Below are 19,282 nucleotides of genomic sequence, written 5' to 3' on the forward strand. Positions count from 1 at the left end.
CTCCTCCTCCAACAACAACAACAACAACAACAACAACAACAACAACAATAACAGCAGCAGCAGCAGCAGCAGCAGCAGCAGCAGCAGCAGCAACAACAACAACAACTACGGGAGCTCGTCACCCTTCACCATCTCTTGTCTCCCATCTGCCGTTCAATTACAGATCAAGTTTCCCATCTTTATGCTTTCTTCTATCATAATCCTTATCGATTAGACGGTATATAGCATACGAGACATACAGTAACCGCCAAGATGCGCTTCGGGAAGACGCTGAAGCAGTCCATGTACGGGCCATGGAAGGACCAGTACATAGACTATGCCCTTCTCAAGAGCATCCTGCGCGAGGACCGCCCCGACGACGAGGATGAGCCGTGGACCGAGGACGACGAGAACCGCTTCTGCGACGAGGTCTTCAACATCCAGCTCGAAAAGGTCGCCAAGTTCCAAGCCGACAAGGTCGAGGATCTACGCCGCCGCGTCGATGACGCTTTTGCCCGCCTCAAGGAGCTGCCGAGTTCCCGCGGCGGGGGCGCTGAGACAGAAAAACATCATAAGGAACAGAGAGATAGAGAAGGAGAGGGAGAAGAAGAGGGTGGGGGCAGGGACAAGGGAAAGGGCAGAGATGAGGGGGAAGCAGAAGAAGAAGCACCCAAGCCGCGAAAGAAGAGCGATGCAGAGATACAGCGTCTGCGTGACCTAGAGGCAGAGCTCGATAGCATCACCAACGAGGTCAAGGAGCTCAAGAAGTACAGCAGCCTCAACTACACCGGCTTCCTCAAGATCGTCAAGAAGCACGACCGGAAACGCGGCGACCGCTACAAGATCCGTCCGCTGATGCAGCTCAGCCTGGCCAAGCGGCCCTTCAACTCAGAACAAGCCTACTCACCGCTGCTGACCAAGCTGTCACTCATGTACTTTGCCATCCGCCAGCAGCTCGAGGACGAGCCCAGCGCCGGGCCCGAGTCCTTCCCTCCGGCCGACCCGGACAGCCAGTCCGAGACACACAATGGCGAGCGCTACACTGCCCACAAGTTTTGGGTCCATCCCGACAACCTTCTCGAGCTCAAGACCTACATCCTGCGCCAGCTGCCCGCGCTGGTGTACAGCGACAAATCGGTTAAGGACGTCGAGGTGCAGCAGGAGGACCCACGCATCACCTCGCTCTACTTCGACAACCACAAGTTCGACCTATACTCGCGCAAGGTCGAGCGCGAAACGGACGTGTCTTCGCTGCGTCTGCGCTGGTATGGCCAGTTGCGCGACCGGCCCGAGATCGTGCTCGAGCACAAACTGCTGCACGCTAACGGCACCAGCGAAGAGCGCCGCTTTGCCATCAAGGAGAAGTACGTCAAACCGTTTCTGGACGGCGAGTACCACATGGAAAAGTCGATCCAGAAAATGGAGCGACAGGGTCGGTCGCCCGAAGAGATTGCCGCCTTCCGATCCACTGCCGATGCCATCAGCGAGTTTGTCCGCGAGAACAAGCTGGAACCGGTCGTGCGTGCCAACTATGTGCGAACGGCCTTCCAGAAGCCGGGTGACGACCGTGTCCGCATTCTGATCGACACCGACATCGTCTTCATCCGCGAGGACACTCTGGATCGCGACCGCCCGTGCCGCAACCCGCGCGAGTGGCATCGCCTGGACATCGACAACGCCAACATGACCTACCCCTTCCACAACATCAACCAGAGCGAGGTGTCCCACTTTCCCTACGCCGTGCTTGAGATCAAGCTGCGTGAAGACGCCGGGCGTGGCAACCGGCGAATTGCATGGGTCCAGGACCTGATGCATTCGCACCTGGTTCACCCGTGCCCGCGCTTCTCCAAGTTTGTCCACGGCACCGCTTCGCTGTTCGAGGACTACGTCAATCGCCTACCGTTTTGGCTGAGTGACCTTGACACCGACATCCGTAAAGATCCCCAGGTCGCCTTTGAAGAGGAAGAAGAGCGCCGCGCTCGTCAGGCCGAAAACGAGCAGGCTGTCGGCAGCTTGCTAGGCGGCAAGATCGCTGCTGCTACTTCTGCATCTGCCGCTGCCCGCAGGCTCTCTCGCAGTTCGCCTGTCGCTAAGTCCTATCTCGAGGGGCGCCTAGCTGCTGAATCTACTCCCAAGACTCCCCCATCGGCCACCTTCCTTTCCAACAGCATGACCGGTGCTGGACCTGGTCGCGCTGAGGAACAGGAAGAAGAGGAGGGCGAGCCTACCGAGGACCAGCCCCTGACCCAGACCCAGTCCAAGCGTCAACGACGCCAGGGAAACACTCTTCTCAACTACGGCACCCTCTTCCCCTCCTTCACATCCCTCACTAAATATTCCCGCTTCCGCCGAATCTCCCAATCCGCCGGTGGCCCTCCCCAATCGCAAGCCGAGTCCCGTCGCCGCGCTTCCCTCGCCTCTTTGCCCCTGCCCCCCGGCGTCACCGAGCCGGAGGAATGGCTCAAGAACTCCGGCCCCTTGCAGATCGAGCCCAAGGTATGGCTCGCCAACGAGCGAACCTTCCTCAAGTGGGCCCACATCAGCGTGCTGCTGGGCGGTTTGGCAGTCAGCTTGTACTCGGCCGGCGGGGCCCAACACGGCGGCAAGGGCGACTTGCTCACTCAGGCGATGGGCGTCGCGTTCTTGGGCGTGGCGGCTTTTGCCGCCGGATGGAGTTATTGGGTGTTAGAGAAGAGGCGGGAGATGATTATTATGAGAAGTGGTAGAGATTTTGATTTTGTGGTTGGGCCTTTGGTGGTCAGTGGGGCCTTGATGGTAGCCCTGGTGGTGAACTTGGTTATAGCGTGGAAGAGGGTATTTGCGGGGGGTGAGGAGGGTGTTGTTGGCGGAATTAGAGGGTTAGGAAATGTGAGCTCCGAGGTGGTTGATTTAAAGGTTTGAGGAGGAGGGCTTGGGTATACCAAGACTGAAGGAGATTGTGTCGTAAAAAGGGAGGGGGGAGGGGGTGGGGGTTTTGGGGAGGAGCGTCCGCTTTCATGACATAGTAATTGGCTTTCCATGACACATTCATGTTTTAACTTTATGCTTCGTGGGCTTAGATGTACGCATGGTAGGTGATATTCAACATGGCTAGGACTGGGGCAACAGACTAGGATATGGGCTCGGGTTTGGCAGAGAGGTTGATGGGCTTTGGCAGGGAGGTTGATAGGCTTCCGTCAATTCTAAGCGAGGTTAAGCTTTTTTTTTTTTTGGAATCTTTTTTTTTTTTTTGGATTTCCTGCTTATCAAGGTGATCTTGGTAGCTGAACAGCCCGGACTCTATCAACACGTGCTCAGACTCTATGCCAGTGCAATCTGTGTGGTCTAGGTGAACTACTTCCTTTAGCATGATATAAAGCTCAGCTCAGTACAAAACCGGTTGTACGAGGGAGGACTTGAAGAAAAAAAATGCAAGAATAGCAAGGTAGCATAAGAGAAACTTAACAGAATAAATAATATGAAATGAAAAAGAATTAAAAAAAGTAAAAGAATAAAACAAAAAAGAAGCACGGGGGTAAGGTAGGATAAAGGAAGTTACATACTCTACACCCAGAACTTCCATATCACAGTTCGTCAAATTCTGAGCTGAGCATTACTGTAATGTGTAACATCAGATACAAGAAGGAACTAGGAAAGAACATCGGGATAAATGGTGTGGTTGCTCAAGGCAACACGCACACTACATAGCTACCTATCGGGGGTCAGCTGTCAGGTGTGGCACATATGATCGCCGTGCTTATTGCTATTATTCATCTGTGAGCACGGAAACCTTGATCACCGTGGGAACTGCTTATGCTATACACACCTCATCATGCGTATGAACTTTTTTTTCCTGCTTGGTGAACAGGCTGCTGAGAGGTGGCCTGACGGGCAAGAGGCGGAGCATAAAAGTCCTTCGAGAAGCCATCTTTGAGTACACCCTTGTATAATGTGTCAAATGTGTCAGAGTTTGGCGGTTCCTGCTGTAATGTTTTTCTTGACAGCCTGATGAAAAAGAATCACAAAATATAGGTAGTCGCGTTCCAGAGTTTCATCATCCTAGAAGCTTGCCAGCCTCTTACCTGTTTCTGAACCTTTTCTGTAAAGGGCCGGGGGGGGGAGAGTCTGTGGTCGATAGAAATCTGCAGTAGAACTTTCAAGTAACGTGCTACATGGAATTCAAATTCCAGTTTGTCGCTATATATGACAAACTCACAGCCACATAAAGAGGTATGAAGACCCCGTCGTCTCCGAGGTTAGGCCGTGTCACACACACACACCACCCTTCACCTCCATAGACACATCAGTTATGAACTCACACTATTTGAAATGAATGATTCCAAGGAGGGAGAGTTCAGTGAACTCAATACATATCCTGCGTGCCGTGTAAACATAGAATCCATGGCAGAGCTTCTAAGACTCTACCGTATATATTAGATACAAACCCCCCCAGCACCAGTCTCTCGATTAGAGCCCAAGATCACATATGTCTCCATTCGCACCTTGCCTGAAACAACCCGTTGGTAACACGGACACACGGATGCACGGCACACACGAAAAGGACGAGAACTCTTAAGTCACCGGACACAAAAAGCATGTGTGTACGACCATGACCTTACGCCGTCCTCTAGCTGGCTGTCAGAGAGACACCTACTGCATACATCCGGTGTTGCTCTATTCGCCCGACACATACACGCACCCGAATCCTTGGTCCAGGGTCAAGTAATTTATGACTAACGTGCGACAATATCCGACACCTGGCTGAGAAATGTGGGCTGTTGGGCCTGCCTCTGAGGCCTTGCTTCCTTTGGCATAGCGCCCTGCTGAAGCAACAGGTTTGGCCCACCATCCAACAACCAGATCAGATCCTCTTACGGATCTTCCGGAGCGGGTGCCTGCGCGGTCAGGACTGAGTGAATGACGTGCTGACGGCCGGATGACTACTTAGTATGTAGCCTGGTGAGAGGATGAAATAGAGAGAGTGTGTGTGAGTGAGAAAGGGCAGGCAAGCAAAAAAGCAGCATCTGCAAAACGGTAGATGCTGTTGGGGTCCAATGGAAGATGACTACAAGCTGTGTCCATCCAGACATCCGAATATGGGCGTGATAGTGTTCTGCCAGATGGGGGGGTTAAGCCCAAGACGGAAAGGAATCAAAATGCCGTTCTTGCGGCTCATGCAACTAATGGGTGAGAATCCAACAAGCGCTGGGCATGCATGGCTAGATGGCGAGGGCATGAGTTGTCACTCAATGCTGCGGTCTCGCTGAGCGACGCTATCACACAAGAGGAGCACGTAGCTCCAGCATCTTGAGACGGGATCGGATATGTCCCTGGAGAATGCACCCATCGGTTTGTGCACAGGATGCTTGGATGCTTCTCATTGGTCAATGCTACAGACGAAACAGGCAAACACAGTTATGGAGATCACGAAGTACAGACTAGCACTGCAGCAGTTGCTCGCTGAGTTTCACGTTGTGGATCTTGGCGTTGTCACGGTGAAAGGTGAAAGAATATTGTCGGTCAATTTGCAAACTCTGGGGAGTCAGTTAGGTTGAAGCAATTTCTTTTGCCAGAGACTAGTTTAGCTATACAAGCTAGTGAAGCCGATATCACGTACTAACACTAACTGCACTACTGTGTATGAAGACGAGAGTATCTTGAGGAGCAAGGAAATTGGGGATGGGAAAGCATTCCAACCATGTTTTTACAGAAGAAGCCGGTCATCAGAGCATGTGGAGCGAGTTCTTAACCTGGATAACGGCAAAATGCTGCCAGTGGATGTGAGGCCTAATTTGACCAGAGTTTGATCAGATTCCCATTTCTTTTTTTTTTTTTTTTTTTTTTTTTTTTTGCCTTTGAGATTTAAGGCTTCGTTTGTACCCTCCTCGAGATTTCCACATCCCAGCTGAGTTCGCCCCCACCAGGGACCTCCTTACCTATGTACTTCGGTAATCGGTATCCGAAGTTTTTTTTTTTTTTTTTTCCGAACTATAGACGCACCCAGGAAACATAGATCTCTTTAAAAGGAATAGTAACCAGCTACCAGCCATGAGTTTGTCCTGTACAGGATTGCCTGCCTGTTAACAAGCACGTGGGCATAGAACTAAAGCCCGACTTTTTTTTAAAAAAAAGGGAAAAGTAAATGAAACGAAACCTGTTGACGGGACTGTTTGCCCACTGTGCTTCTTGTGTGTGCTTGTGTGTCACTCTTATCAGGATCCCACAACTTCCACGAGAAGAAGAGGACGGCTGGGACGTGTTCTACGAGACCGTGTTGATTCCTGCCGGCCAACCACAGAGCAATCCGGATGTCTACAGTGGAAGAGCACATACTGTGTGGTAGGCATGCAGAGAAGGGAGACCACCTGTAACGTCGGGGAAATGTAGTAGTAAAGCATAGCAAAGCAAGTACGTGCATCCTGCAGCAGAAAGACTGTGCCTGGGGCTCTGTGGCTCCTTTTTTAGCTTCCTCAGCATGTTTGCTGATTCTCAACAGCAGATACAAGATACTGTTCAAGTGAGTAGGTATACAGAAATAGAAAGCTGGACTCAGCTTGGTGGATGCCAAGCGCACAACGACCATGAAGCGTGCTGTTCCTACTTATAGTGTACATAGGAGGCCATGGCCATCCTTACTGGCCGCTCGGCATAACAGAGACATGCCTTTGGAGGGCTGAAGATTGACCCTCCCTTCTGTTGCCCTTTCGGATGGGATGGGGTTTGGGAGCAGGCTAAGCTCTCACGTTTCATCGAGGAGATCAGATCTAAAGATCAGATCAGATGAGATCAGGCCGGCAACACCGCGCGCCAGGAGGGCTGCATGTGCAAGTACAAAGTGGGCATTGTACGCACAACACTATGTACGTACACTGCGGTCAAAGCAGGGTAGCTGGCGCTCTTGTCTCGTATACACCAGTTTTTTTTTTTTTGTTTTCCGGGATATACAGAGCCACCAAAAAAAAAGAAAAACAAAATCTCTTCACTCTTGTCTGCTGTGGTGTAAGGGAAACTGAGCTTTTTTCGATACCAAGATGCTTTGGCTTACGGTTTAAAGCAAGTGCTTATGCGATAACGGGCCTTTGACGAAAGGTCGGGGATCTCGGAGCAGCCCGGTTCCTGAAACAGAAAAGCACCGCTTACAGCAAAAGCCGCTCTGAATGTGTACTGTACAATAGTATATGGGAAGCCATATATGCCTTTAATAGCCGACACGAGCAGGCAGTGCCAGATCATAGATATTAAGGAACGGACAGGCATGCTTATCATAGACTCATATGTAGGTATTTTATTTTTTTTTTTTTCGGTTTAGTAACGTGGGACGGGATCTTGAACAAAAAAAGCCCATCAGCTCAGCGTCTGACTCCAAGCTCAAGGGGTCCGAAAAGATGGGAGCACGCAACACGGACCGGCCCTTGCAAGTCGGAGTCCCGATGCCGGTATTCGTTTGCCATCATGCGATCGGTTGGCCATGTTTGAAACGGGAGTCGGAGATTTTCTGAGCCTTTTCCGACCGTGACCTGGGGAGGAGTCCGAAAAGGAAGGGCACCCTCCTCGGCAAGCCGGTCGGATCCGTATCTCGTTCTTTCTGTGCCGTTGCTTGCTTGCTTCTCCTGGCTTGGCCGACTTCATCATTTTAGTTTGCACACCGGCGGTAAGATCTGAGCGGATTACAGATGAGAGTCACTGCCTGTGAGCAGTGATGAAGCAGGAGGATTGGGAACCTTTTTTTTTTTTTGTTTTTTGATATATATATACAAAGCATCGTGGATCTTGGGTCATGGGATGGCCACTGGTTTTACGGGTTTTGGGTCCAGCAAAACAATCCCGCCGCGAGTTGTCCACCGACCGTTTGCACAGTGCGATCTGCAGCTGATAGGTGATCTCTTGGCAACACCACAACCCATTTGACGGCTCCCCTTGTCTGGAAGGTGTGTGTGTGTGCATGGGACCGTGTGCTGTCAATGAGGGAAGGTGGTCAGTGCTTCCACCCTTTGTTCTGGCAGGTCGAAAAAAAGCTTCCGGGTTTCTTTCTGATGACCGGAGCCAGTGCCACTGCCAGGCTGTGTGGGGCTGTGGCCAGCATATCACCCTCCTGCATTGTTACATGGAAGACCCAGAACCCTGTTGCCGGTGCCGTGGCCACAACAAGCAACAAAGCCGGGTTTGCTTAAGTCCCCGAACAGCCCATTGTTGAATCAATCACCAGAGCCGAGTGCGGCGTTCATTAAGCAATTCGTCACGACTTTATCTAATCGCATAATAGAGCTAACAGAAACCAAAATCACGACTTGGGTTCACCTTATAGCAATTTTCACAGTTCCAGTGCCGCATTCATGCTCTCGTGCCGCCGAATAAAAATGAGCGTTTAGCCTACATACAAAGTAGCGTAGGTAAGGATAGGTATTTGTTGGGAGGGCATGATCTCACATTTTTGGCAACTTAGCTAGCGCAGCGCCAGTCCTGCACTGTGCTGGGCTGGTGGATGTGCACATGGTGCTGGGTTGGGGATCTACGCAACCTGACTTGCTGCCACGAAGATGAGTCTCTGGCCACGTGCCGATAAGGAGCCAAAAGCAAAGCAGACGTGTCACTGAGAACGTGGTGAAGTTTCCGATACAGGAAGATATACAGAACAAGGCTCAACAGGAACGTGGAACAAATTGATGAAAAGAAACCAAGAATGAATACCGGTAGATTGGCTGTTTCCGGGAAGAGATTCGGGGCCAAGAACCGAAGCGATAATGGGTGTTGTTCATTAAGAGTCATCACCACAAGCGAGATGGGCTGTAAAGTGAGGTGTATGGATGTACGTACTTTTATGTCACAAAGCAGGCGAGATTTGAAGAGAAATGGAACGCTACACAGAAGCTTTGGAAGCCAACAATGGCCGTTCTTTGGCTCGTGCCAGAGCAGACACACATCCAACGTACACCTTGGTGCACATGTTTCTTCACTCGCTGGCTTTTTCTTTTTTTTTCTTTTTTTCATTTTTCTTGGCCGCCCCCCCCCCCCCAAAAAAAAAAACAATATGGCGGCCGGTATTGTCCGATTGGGAATGCGAGAGAAACGGGGGCGAGCGGCAGGCAGCGAGGAGTCAAGGACGGTCGGTCGGTGAGACAGCTGAGCGCAACGCCTGCTATTATTCATCATCAATAAGCGATACTCCATACACCAGTAAGATTACACATCTGTATCCATTTTCTTCCCCAATGATTCTCTCAATGGTCGTTAGTTTCGATTTCCTTTTCGAATTCCATTCTCCGGATGTCTGTCGTTTGCTTGCTGCCAGCCGCCGGACATCTCAGCCAGCGATCCCCTCGCCATCACGCAAGCGGCATGGGAAGAATCGCAACGGTGGCAGGTAATCTCCACTGGAGCACATCCGGCTCGAAAGATCCATGGTTCGTGCAAGAGGTCCAAGTTCCGTGGTCGCGACCAGAGCCAGGGTGAGCAGCGGGCCAGTGGTGCGCCAGCCCACCAGAACCTCAACGTTGGATCGAAAAAAGTGGGGGTCGCGAACGATATCTGACCAATGGGAAGCCGCCCAAGCTGCAGGAGCTCGATGGCACCAGTGGCGGAGAATGGTCATTAGGCCCGGATAGGCAACAGAGCCCACATAAAATTTGCCCCACGGTGCTGCTGCACTGTGTTGAGCCGCTGACGGGCGTTGCTCCCGCTGTGCCGGGAACACCTGTGGCCAATCAGAACGGACGTTGCCGGTAGAGCCGAGTCCTGGTGAGTGGTGGATGAGCCCAGTCCAATGGCTGGTGGCACCGTGCCAATCAGGTCCGACTGTCCGCGGCCCTGGAAGCGGAACCATAGCTGCTCTCTGGGTCGCTTGCTGGGGGGGTTGGTCGGCGGGGAAGAGCCTCCACCCCAGATGCGACTGACCATGCAAGAGCTGTGACATGGCGCCTGCGCTCATTTTTTCAGCGGCTCCCTGGTTCGAGCGCCAGGTTGTATGCGTTCCCTTTTCGGACCCCCCCTTGCCATGGGCTTGGCGCCCTGGCCTCGAGTCCTCTCCCCAGTCTCCGGTGTCCAATGCTCGGGTGCTCCCCTACCCCGGTGCCGGGCGGGAGGGTCTCAGGATCCATCAGGCTCTAGGCGGCCGCGCCCCCTCCCCTTGTGGGCTGTGCCCTGGTGCTGTGTGTCGTGGTCTGCTGTGTCCGCTGTGTGTCCAGTCTTGCTCTGCTGCAGCTGGGGCTGGGTTTCCTCCGTTGCACTTTTCTCTCTCTTCCATCCCGTTTCCACTCTCCCTCCTCTTACTCTCCACAGCCCGCGAACGACGGGACCGCGAGGAGACGCGGCCGCTTGAATCGACGACCTCATCCAGCAATCGCCTGGAAAGAAAAAAAAAAGAGGGTAAAAAAGGAAAGAAGACGAAGAAGAGAAAGGGACAAGACGGACCATTGCCATCGCCGCTAAGGTCACCTACCTACCCATCATACCTTCACCTCTATACAACCTCTCCCATCAAGCTCGTCGAGCTCCCGCACAACCTTGAGCTCTCCAGCTGCCATCACCACAGCGAAACCAGCTGTTCCCCGCCACGCTGAGACGAACAGGCAAGCCAGCAAACGCTGCGAAACGGCCACTCGTCGACATCCTGACTCCGCCCTATAGGCAAAAAAAAAAAAAAATAAACCCAACAGGTAACAGAGTACCGGGTCCGACCGTGCTGTGCTGTTCCACCTACGAGTCCCGTCACTCTGGTTTCTGGGAAACGAGCTAGGCCTGGGACCCTATCCTGCCTTCACCCTCCTGCTTCGAGCCGACCGACAAGACTGCTATATTTGGTTTTGCGGTTTTCTCGAAGACCACGCCAGCGACTGCAGCGACGCACGCCACGAGCCGCAGAACACGACGCAAGCGGGATCGAATTTGGGTCGTTTGGCTGCTCAATCGAGATTTTATTGATTTGATTGATTGGGATCGAGGCCGAGCCCATTGCACGACAAGACATCCATCGCGTGTGACCCTGGGAACGATTCTGCGCAATCTCCAATCTTTCTTTTTGTCTTGCCTACTGATCCATTTTATCACTCCTCGAATCTGGTCACATTTCTGCATCTCTTAATTCCAATCCGCTTTTCAACGTCATTCGTTTCCTTGATCTCATCCGTATCGAGCAATCGAGCCAAGAACATCGAGCGAAACGAGCCAAGATGGGTGCGCCAATTGCTGCAGCACCTAACCACTCCGTCCAGGTCGACACCACTGGCGCCGTGATCGAGCCCGCGGTCATCTCCCGCGAGACCAAGGGCGGCCGCAGACTGTGGTATTCCCTCAAGGTCATCCAGCAGCCCGAGCGCGCCAGAGCCTGCGGTTCCGGCCCGAAGTGTAAGTACCGGGCATCTCTAGAACTAATTTAATTTTTTTTGAAGTAGTTGTGTGATTCTAACAGCATCGCAGCGTCTGCTGATCGTCGCCCCGTTGATCCTCCTCCGGTCGTGGAGCTGCGCATCTTCGAGGGCGCAACATGGCAGGAGGCTCAGCAAAAGGATATCACCTTCCACTACAATGCCAACTTCTTCCTCTATGCCACCCTTGAGCACGCTCGCCTGATGGCTCACCCGCGTGGCGCCCCTGCTCCGCCTGCCAATGTTCCCGTCCTCACCGGCATGCCTGTATCTGGCATGGCCTATCTGGACCGTCCCATCGAGGCGGGCTACTTCCTGTTTCCTGACCTTTCCGTCAGGCACGAGGGCCGCTACAGGCTGAGCTTTAACCTCTACGAACAGACAAAGGAAGAGAAAGACAAGGACAAGGATGCGTGCAATGCGGACCTCATCTTCGCGCCCATCAGCGACATGAACCATCCGGCTGCCGTCGAGTCGTTCGATTGGCGCATGGAAGTCAAGTCGGCCGAGTTCATTGTCTACAGTGCGAAGAAGTTCCCCGGCCTGGCCGAGAGCACCCAGCTCAGCCGTGTAGTTGCTGAGCAGGGCTGCCGCGTTCGCATCCGTCGTGATGTGCGCATGCGTCGCCGCGACAACAAGGGCTCTAACCGCAATAACGAGGATGGCCAGTACAGGAATGACAGGAGGACGGCCACGCCTGAGGGAGCACGTACTGAGTATCATGAACGCGCGAGGTCCATGAGCGGCAGTCAAGAGCGCACTCCGTATCCGGCCGAACCGCATCGTCGCCCGTCCATGCACGAATATCATGCTCCTCCGCCCCCGCCCCCTCCTCAGTATTCTCAGCAGAACTCCGGCCCGGCTGGTCGTCATCTTCAGTTCCTTACCAATTCCAACTCGCAGTATCCTGGCCAGCCTCAGCAAAGCTATTCGCAAGCACAGTCTGTTCCGCAGTCGCCGGTTGGCACTCACTATCAACCTCCGCCGTCCTATGCTAACCCTCCTCCACCGCCGCCGCCCCCTTCGGCCCCTGCGCGTTCGTATAGTCGTGAGCGCACTCCGGGTCCGTCTTACCAACCTGCTCCTCCGGCCACGACCCCCATCCTGCGTCGGGAGGGCAGCCAGCCCTCGGAGCACAGCCGCCCGCCTTCTCAATCATGCACTCTTCCTCCTATCAACAATATCTCGCAGTTCGCGCCGTCGCCTGGCACTGTGTCGCAGCACACTCCTCCTCCTCCTCCCCCCTTGGCTACTCCTACTCAGCATCACGCATCGCTCGCGCCGCTCCAGCCGTCGACCAAAGAGAACAAGGTCATGCTTCCTCCGATTGATACCAGCCGTATCTCGAACTCGCGGCCGCGCCCGACTCTCCCGTCTCCGGCAACTCTGGCTGCTGTTCCCCGGCCTCCCAGCCTGTCAGCCGGTCCCATCAACCCGCTCACCCTTCCTCCCCCTCCGCCACTTGCTGGCTCGAAGCGTGCGCGTGATGAAACCTTCGCTCAGCCTGCCGTCCAACGCTACCAGGACGGCCAGCGCGAGAAGGGCGCGGCTGATGACCTGCCCTCCGAGTATACTGGCAATGCTAGCCCTATGTGGTTCGAGCGCGCCAACGGTCATAGAAAGGATGCGCTGAAGTTGAATGATGCGACCCGGTTTGCTTTGTAAATGTGTCTGGTTGAATTAAGTTTTGGCTAAGGGTACCGAGATGTCGAACTGCTGCGAAGTAGTTTTGGGAAGATGCAAACACTTGTTTTTCCTTTTTCTTTTTTCCCTTTCCCTGTCTCTGGGATATGGGGTTTTCCGTCAGTCTGCGCCGTTCCTTTTTTTTATTCCTTCATTATCGATCTATCGGTTTGCGCTTGATTTGGTCTGGGTTTAGTTTTCTGTCTCTCCGCCATCTTGCACATTTTTTTTCGAAGTTTTAAGTCATTTCCTCTTGGTTCGTAAAGTTTTTGTTTGACCCCCAGATCTCAGACATGGACGGCAGGCATCGCTCCCTACCTTCCATTGATTTTTTTTCCTCCCCCTGCTGTTGCCTCAACAAGGCAACTGTGTGTGTGTATATACCATCGATACTATGAGCACGCTGGTTGGGTTGGTTGGGGGTTTCGGGAGTCCAGGGTTCTTTTCCGGGTTCCAGGTTCTCAACGGGTCTCCCGCGCAATTCGGGTGCGCGCTTAGCTCGGTTCTGCAACTCGCTAGCTCTGATATCATACTTTAGTTGAGTCGTCTTAACTCCTTTTACTTCCCTTCCTATCGACTGCCAGGGCGCGTGTGTGCATTGCCTCGCTTTGCTCATCTTTGAGATCCTGATGTCCCCTGGATGAACGCTGGACGGCCCAGGACTGAGTCGGGATGGCCAGGAGTTGACCTTGATGGGAAGAAAGTTTAGTGTTAGGTTTGAGCTTGATATCCATCCTAGTGATGAGGAGAAAGAACAGCATTGGGGATTGGGCTATGGATTGGGCTGGGAACGAGGGTGGGAAGATGGTACTAACTATCAAAGAGATGGGGAAGAAGCGAAACTGATAGAGGCTGATGGGCGGATAGCACTACCACGCAGCCGACCTGAGTCATTCCTTTTTAACTTTTTTTTTTTTTTTCTTTCGTCTCTTGTAGTGGACTTGTCTAACCATATATTGGACTGGTCTTTCTTAATACCAATACCCATAGGTATCAAACTGCTTACCAATACCCTCTTCGGTGTCTTCTAGACCCAACACGCCATTGAATGTCTAGTCTCATTTACCTAGATAGCTGTCACGACCAACAATGACTCTATCTGGGAGAGCAGCTTCCGTGCAACTCACTGATCGGAGTAGAAGGGATCTGTGACCCATCAAATCCGGATATCCGTCCCCAACAACCGAACATTGGAAAAGTGTTCCTCAATACCCAAGAATGTTAACTCTCAGCAATCTCTGCTGTTGAGGAAGAAGCCACAAGAGTGCATGAGATGTATATAGATTCCAAGTAGGGCCATCTGGCCCAAGAAACTCTCTAGTCAGCAATACAACGGTTGCTTACCAACTGGTGACCACAACGGCCGCTTTGGTTGTGTGAGAACTCCTGTCTCTCACAATCCAGCAGCCTGGCAACCATCGAACCCATCTCAGGAGGTCTGTCTGGATCGTTACAATAGCTATGAGACGACTCGATTCGACGACATGCAATGCTGGAGGATGTCATGATGGAGACCTGATGAACCTCTATAGTTATCGATGGAAATCAATCTGTTGGGGGTGACAGCTCTGCCCGATTTTGTTCTCACTTGCTACACAGGAAGTGTTTGAAGGAGAATCGGGAGAGCTACCTATGTACAAGTAGTGTAGCATCAACAACAGTATGGAGGATATCGAACCCTGTACCTTGGACAGAACCCTAAGTTCCAAGCTTTATACCAATAGATCGTGCTGCATGACATATTCCGTGTGGATTGTCAGGTACCTCCCTTACCTTTTACCTTGTATATAAGGTAGGTAGGTAGGTACTCAGTAGGATGAAAAAGAGTTTTACAGCAGCAGCGGTAAAGCCCCGTGCTCTGACCAACCACACAGACATACCAACAGAACAGACACACAGACACAACACACGCACGAAGCGCGACACGCTGGTGGAGGGCGCCAACGAAGAGGGACTGGTGCAGGGTCGCCAAAGTTGCAACGGTGGAGATTGACCCAGGATCGATCGAAGTTTGGTGTGCAGATTGCAGAGTCAATTTGATTGGTTTACAACTGCCAAGGGACCGTTGTCACGTTACAACCCATCTGGGTCTTTTCCAAAAGCGGGCCGCTCTGTCCGGTTGCCCGGTGCAGTGAAGTGGATGCCGTGGGCGGGTGATTGATCAAGCCAAGCGGCCGAGACGCCCAGAAGAGAACCTAGAATGTCAATAACGGCAGCCCAGGGTTTTGCCAGCCCCCCCCCCCACCCCTTTCTCCCTTTCCCCTGCTTCCGAGGGTCGATACCGCCTTTCTCAACGTCTCGGGTCGCGATCCCCATCTCTCTCTCTGACCTAGCTCCAACTCTCTTCTCTCCAGCCAGCTTCCTCCCCTTCTGCATACATCAGAGACGTGTTAGTATTGACTCAACCTTGCTTCCGTCAAAAAAAAAAAAGACAAACGATAAGAGATTGGGTGGGCGCCCGCCCGCATATGCATCGCCGAAATACAAGTAAACAAAACTGCACCATCGTTCTCCGTTAATCACCACAGGTCCTTCCGCGGTAAACGCAGCGACACCGCACTTATCGGGTAGTTCTGCCTGCGATTGGAGAACCTGAACAGTGTGGTTGCAGTGACGACGGCCGGCAGCACAAAACATACCGCGGCTTATCGACAACAAAAGACAACACAGAGACGATCACTTGGCAACCCAAATAAATATCTAAGGTAACTTGGTGCTTGCTTACATATGCCGCCCCGAATCGTCTCCTCCTCCTGCACAACCCGCGACACCCATCATCCGTCGTCAGAGAACCCAAACGATGCCTCCCCCCGGCCCTCCCTCCAACAGCGACTGTGATGACTGTAGTCATTGCGGCTTGCAACAAGACTGCGAGCAATTCCAGTCGCAATATGATGAGCAAGCACACCAATGCGAGCCTCAGACGAACGAGAGCGGCCCCCGTCCCCCGCGGCACCGGCCGCCGCTTCAACCCGGACAGAGCCGTTTTGTTGAAGGGTCCATGAACGACCGCGTTTCAACCGCTCCTCCTCCCGACTTTCTCGGTGACGGGGTTATGTGCGACTATGATGCTGAACTCAACGCTGCTCTGGCCTTAGGGAGCCGCAGCAGCAAGAGCGATAAACACAAGCTGCGACGTCCCAAGAGTGTCGCAATCTGCTGGTCCAGCGGCGGTCGCCAGCAGGTCCACAAGAAGACGAGCTCGCTCTCTCTGCTTTGGGGTGCAGCGCGCGAGAAGTTCGGTCTAGCAGGCTTGGGTGGGCTAAGGGGGAGTAAATCATCTGGAAGCATTGGGCGGATGGTGGGTGTGGTCAGCGGCAGCGGCAACGGCAACGGCAATGGCAGTAAGGAGAAAGAGAAAGACGTCGGGAAAGCGAAGGCTTCCCTTATCGGAGACCAATACCCCACCCGCGAAGAGGTGCTGGAGAGTTATCGAAACCTGGTCGCGTCGGGCTTCTTCGACGCTCATGCAATCCGTGGTGGACGACATCCTATGCCGCAGTCGACGTCGACTGGGACGAGTGTACCTGCTCCAGCGATGACTGAAACCAAGTCGTTTGCAGACCGCCTGGCTGCTCAACGGCAGCAATATCAAGAACAGATGCTGAACGATGTGGACATGACTGACGATATCCCATTCCCGTTTTCACTACTACCTCGCCCTTCGTCGAGCGCCACATCAAAATCGACCTCGCCATCACGATCGGCAAAACGGCTGGCATCTCGTGAACTTCCTCCCATGGACACCGAGGGTGCTGCGCGCAAGCTTGTCAAGAAGCTACGCCGCTCTGCCTCTCGTCTGTCGCTAGATCTAACTGCCCTCTCGAGCCAGCAACAGCAACAGCAACAGCAACAACAACTACAACGACAAGAGCAGCAGCAGCAGCAGCAGCATCGTGCGCAATACACTTCCTGCACCTACCATAGCGGTCGGCCGCGGGCGTCAACCTCTTCTTATCCCCGCTCGCCCATCTCCCCGACCTTCTCGGCCTTCGGTGGCCGTGCGCCGTCCATAATGACTGCTGCCACGGAGGACTCTCTCCCTACTATCATAACTACTACATCGACGACTACCTTCAAAAATAAACTGTTCAAGCACCGCGGCATTTGGAGCCTGGGACGACGCCAGCGCGAGCCCACGCCCGCAGTCGAGCCTTACCAACCACAAGATGCGGAGGACGTCATGATGATCGATCCCCCACGTATTCCAGAACCTCCGCCAGTCCCCATGTTGCATGCGCCGTCGCCAGAACGCCGCGGCCGCCGCAAAGTTACCCCTCCTCCTCTGTCATTCCTCACATCCCGCAGCCACAGCCAGGGTAGCTCTTTCTACGAACGCATCCAGCAACAACAACAACAGCAGCAGCAGCAGCAGCAGCAACCAGGGGATCAGGAGATCCACAAAACGCTGAGCATCGTGCCGGATCCGAATCACGGCATCTCTCATGTGCCGCGCATTCCTCCCTCGTTTTGCAACGACGTTTCTGCTTCGGAGTTTGGCAGGAGCGTGGGGAGCGAAGACTCGGCAACGATGATGGCGACGGCTACAAAGTCCTATAGTGTTACGCACCGGCGAAACCACAGCGGGAACAACCGCGACTCGGGTTTGGGCGACGATCTTGAGAACATCCCCGTTAGTGTTTGGGGGTAAAGGTCTTCTCTTTCCTCGCACTTCTGGAGGCGTTTTGATTCCTTATGGTGCGGTTAATGTATTGTCTTTCTCCAAAAGGTGGATTTTGTGTTTGGGCTCAAGCAGAGCTGTATTAAAATGCCCCCTCCCCCCCACAACAAAACCGAGGGGTCGGAGGCATCTTCCAATGGACCGTCAACATTAACTGACGTATTGCTAACGGCTGGAATGAAGGCGTTGGGGGTTGGCGTTCTCTTTTCTTTTGCTGTTTTTTTTTTTTCCCTCTCTTTTGATCCTGTCTATCATCTACTCACCTCAGTCATTCGTTCTGTTTCTTTCTCCACTCTCTTTTATGCCCGGCTTGGTTATCTTGGTCTCGCATAGACGGTGTGGTGTTCAGAGATTGGATGCGAGTGAGAGACTCATCATGCCCCTCTACAGATACCATCTCCTACTTCCTCCATCCCTTCTCTACACTTCATGTTTACGCCTCCAAGTGGCCAAGTTTGATGACCTTAAAGATGATGATGATGATGATGACTTATGACGACGACTTTCATGACCAATGAAAACACGCGGATTGATTGGGCTGGACTGGGAACTGGACGGGACGGGATCGGGACGGGAGGTTACAGTACATCGGTTTGTTCATTGCACACTACTACACTGACAATTGCCTCGCCATTCTCTCCTGAAAAGACCGACATCACGAATTCATCTGGGAGTCTTGACTGGAGGGACCTGTATATATATCGCTGGATCGCGTGCGAGGTGGAGTTTATATGTACTGCAGCGCTTTTGTACTGATCGTTGTGTCTGGATACCTCTAGCTCTAACTACATGTTGTTTTCGGTCATTGTCTGATCATGTCTCTTTTATGCGTCAAGTGTACCCGATACCTATCGTCAGCCCTCGCTTTGTGAACCTCGATATTGTCGTCTGGGGTTGTACGTTCCAAACTGCCACTCCCCCATTTGCCTTGCGATTTGACTCTCTCCTGAGCTCTCCTGAGGAGCGCATATCGGATTCCTGGGTACGAGGATACAAGTGGATAGCAATACGGCGGAAAAAGAAAAAAAAGTAAAGCAAACCAACAAATGCCTATGCCCTATAGCTACCACAAGACTACAAGATGCCCAGTCTCAAGTCATGTGCCCATCACTCAGAGTTCAAAGTGTTTTTGAAATGTATCCATTAAAAAATATCGCAAGAGTATCGATCCACCCAGGGGTCGAACCTGGAACCTCCTGATCCGTAGTCAGACGCTCTGCCATTGAGCCAGCGGACCGCTCTGATTTGTTGTTGGGGAAGTTGGTTCGGAAAGTTGACTTGCATAGCCATTGCGAGGACACCCGTGAGATGACAACAGTACTACTACTAACAGTTCGCTATACTTCAGGAGAACCGGAAGAAACATCTACATTGAGCATCCTATTCTGTCGCTTAAACCGAACGGCGCCCTTTATTCCTGGCCTGGGAGCCGTTGAGCTGCTAGAGTACCTAGCTTGGAAGTTTGTGCTGTGCACACACAAGATCATCAGTTGGAAGGATTGGGCAGCTCTCATCTTGAGAGCCGTGCCTGGCAAAAATAGACAACACATAGCTTGGATATGCGGTCGTCATATGACTAACTGCGTTTGCAATCATGTAC

General features: G+C 52.8%; 3 protein-coding genes and 1 non-coding gene across 4 annotated transcripts; 3 read left to right on the plus strand and 1 right to left on the minus strand.

The window, feature by feature from the left end:
* Positions 1-252: 252 nt before the first annotated feature.
* On the plus strand, positions 253-2,880 carry CTHT_0008280 (uncharacterized protein; the record flags this gene model as incomplete). Its single annotated transcript, XM_006691295.1, has 1 exon — positions 253-2,880. One exon carries the CDS (start codon positions 253-255, stop codon positions 2,878-2,880), a length of 2,628 nt encoding a protein of 875 aa, XP_006691358.1.
* An 8,243-nt stretch (positions 2,881-11,123) lies between these two features.
* On the plus strand, positions 11,124-12,983 carry CTHT_0008290 (putative vea protein; the record flags this gene model as incomplete). Its single annotated transcript, XM_006691296.1, has 2 exons — positions 11,124-11,298; positions 11,371-12,983. The coding sequence occupies 2 exons, from the start codon at positions 11,124-11,126 to the stop codon at positions 12,981-12,983; spliced, it is 1,788 nt and encodes a 595-aa protein (XP_006691359.1).
* A 2,818-nt stretch (positions 12,984-15,801) lies between these two features.
* CTHT_0008300 (uncharacterized protein) lies at positions 15,802-17,652 on the plus strand (the record flags this gene model as incomplete). Its single annotated transcript, XM_006691297.1, has 1 exon — positions 15,802-17,652. The coding sequence occupies one exon, from the start codon at positions 15,802-15,804 to the stop codon at positions 17,650-17,652; it is 1,851 nt and encodes a 616-aa protein (XP_006691360.1).
* Positions 17,653-18,847: 1,195 nt separating this feature from the next.
* Positions 18,848-18,919, minus strand: CTHT_0008310. The gene has a single exon. It is a non-coding gene; the product is annotated as a tRNA-Arg (tRNA).
* Positions 18,920-19,282: the final 363 nt, after the last annotated feature.

The sequence above is a fragment of the Thermochaetoides thermophila genome (genome assembly GCF_000221225.1).
Source record: "Thermochaetoides thermophila DSM 1495 unplaced genomic scaffold scf7180000011812, whole genome shotgun sequence".
Lineage (NCBI taxonomy): Eukaryota > Fungi > Ascomycota > Sordariomycetes > Sordariales > Chaetomiaceae > Thermochaetoides > Thermochaetoides thermophila.